The sequence below is a fragment of the Anser brachyrhynchus genome (assembly GCF_964034855.1).
Source record: "Anser brachyrhynchus genome assembly, contig: SCAFFOLD_335, whole genome shotgun sequence".
NCBI classification, from domain to species: Eukaryota; Metazoa; Chordata; class Aves; order Anseriformes; family Anatidae; genus Anser; species Anser brachyrhynchus.
The window spans coordinates 54,703-61,209 of NW_027663629.1; the positions used below are offsets into that span (position 1 = coordinate 54,703).

General features: G+C 60.9%; 1 protein-coding gene across 1 annotated transcript; it reads left to right on the plus strand.

The window, feature by feature from the left end:
- Nucleotides 1-39: 39 nt before the first annotated feature.
- On the plus strand, nt 40-4,576 carry JOSD2 (Josephin domain containing 2). Its single transcript, XM_080609286.1, has 5 exons — nt 40-185; nt 1,146-1,355; nt 1,441-1,566; nt 3,405-3,599; nt 3,677-4,576. The coding sequence occupies exons 2-5, from the start codon at nt 1,210-1,212 to the stop codon at nt 3,774-3,776; spliced, it is 567 nt and encodes a 188-aa protein (XP_080465412.1). The 5' UTR covers nt 40-185; nt 1,146-1,209; the 3' UTR covers nt 3,777-4,576.
- The last annotated feature ends 1,931 nt before the right edge of the window (nt 4,577-6,507 follow it).

The window sequence follows — 6,507 nt, forward strand, 5'->3', positions numbered from 1 at the left end:
GCCGCGGGGCATGCCGGGAGGAAGGTCCGCAAGGGTTTAGCGGGCGGGGCGCAAAGCACGCCGGGAGGAAGGTCCGCGGATGGGCGGGGTGTTTCCGCTGGGAGCCGCGGGGCACGCTGGGAGTTGTAGTTCCGCCCGCCCGCTGTAGGCGATGCGGCCGCCGGAGGCCCGGGAGGAGGCGCGGGGTGCGCTGGGCAGGCCCGGGGGGGTTGGGGGGGGCTCTGGGGGTGGGGGGTCCGAGGGGTTTGGGGGGGCTCGAGGGGCTTGGAGAGGGCTGGGGGGGTCGGGGGGGGCCTGGGAGGCCCGTGGGGCCTTGTCCTGGGTGTCCCCGGGAAGGGGCCTGCAAGGCCCTGAGGGGAGCTGGGGGGGCAAGGGGGGGTCCTGGGGGGGCTGCAGGGGGTTTGGGGGGGGCTGGGGGCGTTTTTTGGGGGGTTGGGGGCGTTTGGGGGGGGATTGGAGGGGTTTTGGGGGTGTTTTGGGGGGATTGGAGGGGTTTTGGGGGGTCAGGGTCTGAGGGGGGGTTGGGGGGGCTGAAGGTTTTGGGGGGGGGTCTGAGGGGGTTTTGGGGGGGGCTGAGGGGTTTTGGGGGGGCTTTGGGTTTGTTGGGGGGGATTTGGGGGCGCACGAGGGGCTGAGGGGGGGTACGGGTGGTGGTTGAGGGGGTTTGGGGGTATTGGGGGGGGCTTGAAGGTTTTTTTGGGGGGGGTCTTGGGGAAGCTGGTGGGTCCAGAAGGTGTCTGGGGGGGCCTGGGGGGGGGGTTGGGGGTGTAGGGGGAATCTGGGGGTGTAGGGGGGGGTCTGGAGGGTTTTGGGGGGTGCAGGAAGGTGTCTGGAAATTTTGGGGGGCTTTGGGAGGGGTGTAGGGGTCCTAGGAGGCCAAGGGGGGGGGGTCGGGTGGGGTGCTTGAGGGTGTCGGGGGGGGGGGCTGGAGGGTCTTTGGGGGTACAGGAAGGTGATGGAAAAATTTGGGGGGGCTTGGAGGGGTCCTAGGGGGCTGGGGGGGGGGGCTGGAAGGTTTGGGGTGGCCCGGGGAGGGGGGAGCTTCCTGAGGGGGGGTTCTTGGGACACCTGGGGTTGGGGGCTGAGATTGGGGGCTACCAGCAGAGCCCCCCCCACCCCCTTATTCCCCCCCACCCCCTTCGCAGCGATTCGGGGGCCACCGCCGCGCACCCCAAACCCCGCCGCCGTCCCCCCCCCGGCACCGGGGTCATGTCGGGGCCCCCCCCGGCCGGGGGGGCCGAGCCGGGGCTGTACCACGAGCGGCAGCGCCTGGAGCTCTGCGCCGTCCACGCGCTCAACAACGTCCTGCAGCGCCCCTGCTTCACCCAGGAGGCTGCCGACGACATCTGCAAGAGGTGCGTTTTGCCCCTTTCCGCCCCTTTTTTTTAGCCCGTTTCCGTAGGTTTTTAACGTTTCTTCGCTTTTTTACACCCCCCCCAGGTTGGCGCCCGACGCCCGCCTCAACCCCCACCGCAGCGTTTTGGGGACGGGCAACTACGACGTGAACGTGATCATGGCCGCGCTGCAGAGCCTGGGGCTGGCGGCCGTCTGGTGGGACAAGCGCCGGTGAGGAGCCCCCAAAACCTTCTTTTTTCATCCCAAAACGACGCTCACAAGCTCCCGGCACGGTCTTCGAGCCCCTCATGCTGGTTTTTGAACCCCGAGGAATTCTTTTAGCCCCTCACCTATTATTTCAGCCCCTAATGTGGGGCTTGAGACCCCAAATTCTGCTCGTGAACCCTTTAACCCCACAACCGAGCCCCCCGCTGCAGGTTTTAAGGTTCCCCCTATAGGGTTTGAGCTCCCAACCCTGCTCTCGAGCCCTTTAACCCCATATTTTTGCCCCTTTTTACCCCCCAAATGCTGTTTTTTACCCCCCAAATGCTGTTTTTTACCCCCAAACACTGCTTTCTAGTCCCACAATACCACGTTTGAGCCCCCTGGCCCTTTTATCAAGCCCTTTCACCCCACTTTTCAGCCCCAAACGCCATTTTTTAGCCCCCGTTCACGTGAGTTTTGAGATCTTAACACTGTTTTTGAGGCCCCAGCCCATTTTTTTTCAGTCCCTAATCCATTTTTGCGCCCCTTAATTTTGGTTTTGAGCCTCTAACGCTGCTCTTGAGCCCCTTAGCCTGCTTTTTACCCCCCAGTGGGGGTTTTGAGGGAATTAACCCTCGTTTTGAGCCCTCCAATGTGGCTTTTGAGCCCCCAGCACTACTTTTGAAGCCCTTAACCCTGCTACTGAGCCCTTTAACCTTTCTTTTAAGCCCCCCATTGTGGTTTTTGAGCCTCCTAACTTTGCTATTGAGCCCCGTAGTCCTATTTTTGAACCTTTTAATGTGGGTTTTGAGCCCATTTAACTCTGCTTTTGAGCCATTTAATCCTACTGCTGAGCCCCCCACGTGTTTTGAGCCCTTTAACCCTGCTGTTGGGCTCTTGAGCCCTGCTTTTGAGCCCCTCACTGGGGGTTTTGAGACCCTGCCTTGGTTTCGAGGCCCTTAATATGGGTTTTGAGCCCTTTAACCCTGCTATTTAACCCCAAAAAGTGCGCTTTAGTCCGTGACGCTGCTTTTGAGCACCTGACCCTGCTATTGAGCCCTTTAACCGCATATTTTTGCCCGCAAACGTGGGTTTTGAGTCTCCAAATGTAGGTTTTAAGCCCCATAACCTCATTTTGAAGCCTCCAACTTGGGCTTCAAGCCCTGAATGCAGGTTTTGAGCCCCTTCACGCCACTTTTTGAGGCTTCAAGCCTCTTCCTAATGCCACTTTTGAGGGGCGTAATGCTGTTTTTGAACCCCTGATGGCATTTTGAGCGCCCCCCTCCCTATATTTGATCCCTCTAATCTCATTTTGTGAGCCCCCCACTGCTGCTCTTAACCCTCAGCACAGCTTTTGAGCTCCTAACGCAACTTCTGCGCCCCTGCTGCTGCTTTTGAGCCCCCCAACCCCATTTTAACCCCCCTTAGCCCCATTTTAAGCCCACTAACATGAGTTTCAGGTCCCCTAATGCTGCTTTGGAGCCCCTTACTACCACTTTTTGAGCCCAACACCATGTTTGAAACCCCTCACTGCTGCTTTGGAGCCCCCTCATCTAGTTTTTTAGCCTCTCAATGCTTTTTAGCCCCTCAATGGGGGTTCAAGCCCCCCAGCCCCTCATTTTTTACCCCCTCACTGCTGCTTTTAACCCTCCTCCCCTGTTCTTTTGGCCCCTAAAGGTGGCTTTTGAACCTCTGCTGCTGCTTTTGATCCCCCAACTCCTATTTTAACCCCCCTCAATCCCATTTTTAAGCCCCTTAACATGGGTTTCAAGCCCCCTAGCTCTGTGCTTGACCCCCCTAACCCCATGTTTGAGCCCCCCAGCCCCCACGTTTGAGCCCCCTAACCCCATTTTCTCCCCCGGCAGGTCGCTGGAGCGGCTGGCGCTGGGACAAATCGTGGGCTTCATCCTCAACGTGCCCTCCCACGTCTCACTGGGCTTCGTGGCGTTGCCGCTGCGCCGCAAGCACTGGCTGGCCGTCCGGCAGCTGGGCGGCACCTACTACAACCTGGACTCCAAGCTCCGCGCTCCCGCCCGCATCGGCGGCGAGGCCGAGCTCAGGTACTGCGGGGGACGCCGAGGGGACACCGAGGGGGACGCCCGGTGCCACCTCCACCTCCCTCCTTTCCATCCGGCAGGGCTTTCCTCCGGGATTTCCTCGCCCAAGGGCTCTGCGAGGTTTTCCTCGTCGTCCCCCGGGCTGTGGAGGAGGCCGGCGCCTGGCTCAGCCCCGAGTGACTCGTCGTGGGGACAAGGACGACGGGTGGCACCGGCTCCCGTTGCTTCGGGATGAAACGGCTCCGTTTTGGGACTTTCCTCAGCTTTTTACCCATCCGGTGCGAACCTGGATGGGTTTAAGGGACTCTGTGGGGGGGCCGGGTGCCCCTTTCACCCCCCGCCCGCCGTCGCGGTGCTTCAGTTTCCTGATTTCACCCTGATTTTGTGCTCTGGGTTTTGCCTCCCTGTGTCACCGGGATTCCTCTGCGGGGCGTGTGACGGGGCACAGGCGGAGGTCGCGGGGCCGACGCGTTGTAACGGGGCGAGAACAGCGCTGGCGTGGGGGGGGCGCACGCTGGTCGTGCGACTCGTGCTTGGGTCGCGCGCTGTCGCGACGTTGCACGCCGCTTGTGTTTGTCACCCACTCGGGGTGATGCCACCTTGCTGCTTGTGCATTCCGGGCGCTGCTTGTGCATACCGGGCACTGCTCACGCATACTGGGCGCTGCTTGTGCGTGCTGCACGCCGGTTGTGCACCTCACGCTCCTTTGCGTGGCGCCGGTTTTGCGTCTCACCCGCCGCTTGTGCATGCCGCCCGTGTCACCCGCTGCCAACGTGTGTCACCCGCCGCTTGCACGCCGTTCCCGGCTCTGCAGGGCTGTGTCACCGGCACCGCGGCTGCCCCCGGAGCCGGGTTACTTCTGGTGGTGGATTTCGGCCCCCGGCGTTGCCTTGTTCCCGGGTTTGGTGGCGTGGCCGTTGCTTGGTGCCCAGAGGGGGGTTAATTACCCTCCAAAAGGTGATTAAAACTGCTGGGTTACAGCTCGGGGGCTCAGCCGCGATCCTTGGCCTTCCACCATCGCCGCGCCTCGGGGGGACGCGGGCCAAGCCCGGCCCTTGGAGGCCGAACCGTGCCCAAAGCCCGGCCTCGGCTCCCCCCTGAACAAGCGCGGCCCTGGCGCCTTCGGTGGCGCCTCCGCTCGCTCCGCCGGGGCGGATCCAAAGTACGCATACTGATTGGTCGGCTGCGGAGCGCGCCCTCCAGCTCAGCCAATCCTCGCACGCCGTTCGCATCCACCCATCTCCCGCCCCCGTGGAGCCGCCCCAGGGCAGCCGCGGCGGGGCCGGGCCAATCAGCGCAGACCGCGGGAAATTCAAAGCCATCCCCCGCCCTCGCCCCGCGCGCAGCCAATGGGAAGCGCTGCACCCTGCGGGCAGCCAATCAGGGTCGCAGCGAGGTTATAAAGGGCGGAGGTTGTGCGGAGGGGCGTGCAGAAGGCGGCGGCGCCGCGAGGCAATTTGCGGGCTCACGGCGGCCCCAAGCGGCCGTTTATGGAATCATAGAATCATAGCTACCTCCCTTCCTCCGTCCCTGTAAGGCCTTTTGTCAGATCTACTCGCCTTCAGCTCCCTACGCAAACACCTCCCCTCCTTTTATTTCTGTTAATTACAATTAACGCCTTATTTAAGCGCCTCGCGCTCTGCTTGAGCTGGCTCCTGCAGTGCCGCGGTTAATCCCGGCGAACCTTTCCGGGGCCGCCGCGGAGCCTGCAGCACGTTTGCGACCGTCAGTATGGGGAAGGAGCGCTGAAAAGATTATTTTAGAAAAAAAAATAAAAATAATTAAAAAAAAAAATAAATCACGTCTCAGATTGGCTTTTCAGAGACGACAGGAGAAGTGTTTTCATCCCTCCCTGGTGGTCTAGTGGTTAGGATTCGGCGCTCTCACCGCCGCGGCCCGGGTTCGATTCCCGGTCAGGGAATAACTTTATTGTTTGAAATTCTTTTTTTCCTTCCCTTTTCTACCCAGTTTCACTTTCACTTTTTCGATCGCTGCGCTCACGCCGTTCCTGGTACAAGGCTCGTTCCCCGTGGGGAGCGGCGGATGGGGGAAAAGCTCCACGAAAGAAGGGGCTGCCTCGACCCTTCCCCTTTCTCAGGGATGCGCGTGCGGCAGGGACAAGATTTTAAAAAGAAATGCGTAAAGGAAATAAGTAAATGGGGTGTGAGAAAATAATCACCGCTCTCTGTCGCGACAGAGGGGAGGCACCGCTGGGATTCGAACCCAGGATCTCCTGTTTACTAGACAGGCGCTTTAACCAACTAAGCCACGGCGCCACCTGCGAAACGCAGCCGCCCTCTCCCGTCATCTGCAGCCGCCGCCGCCGGTTTTCCCCTCCCAGAGCAGCCCGGGGAAGGCGGCACCGAACGGAGCCGCTCCCCGGCGGCGGCTCCCGGTGCTACGCAGCCCCCTGCGGCCGCAGCTCCGGCGAGGGGAACGCGTTCGGCACCGTGTCCGAAAAACCTTCTCCCAGTTCCTTCCTCGTTAGTATAGTGGTAAGTATCCCCGCCTGTCACGCGGGAGACCGGGGTTCGATTCCCCGACGGGGAGGATGCTGTGTTTTCCCTGTTTCTTCCTTTTTTTTTTTTTTTTTTTGCCTTTTTCCACCCCCATAAAATGCTTGGACCTGGATTAGGGATAGGGTAGAACCTCCTGCGCCTTGGCCGCGGGTAAAAACGCGTCGGCATCCCCCCCGCGAGGGGATTCGACGTGGTTTTTTTCACGGTGCTACCCCCCCCACACCTGAACGAGCAGTGTGCTTGGACCCGCTGCAGAGAGCGAGCCCTAGTTGCGGCCACCTGCGTTAGGACAGGCAGCGGGCGTAACGCACAGCACCGCAACGCTCCCCAGAGTTTAACTCAGCAGAAGTGACAAAAAAATTACACTAATATGACGTCACGGTCACGTATCC

Coding starts and splice junctions, on each gene's coding strand:
- JOSD2 (XM_080609286.1), top strand. CDS start 1,210: ATGTCGGGGCCCCCCCCGGCCGGGGGGGCCGAGCCGGGGCTGTACCAC. Junction 1,356..1,440: donor GCCGACGACATCTGCAAGAG/GTGCGTTTTGCC, acceptor CACCCCCCCCAG/GTTGGCGCCCGACGCCCGCC. Junction 3,600..3,676: donor GGCGGCGAGGCCGAGCTCAG/GTACTGCGGGGG, acceptor TCCATCCGGCAG/GGCTTTCCTCCGGGATTTCC.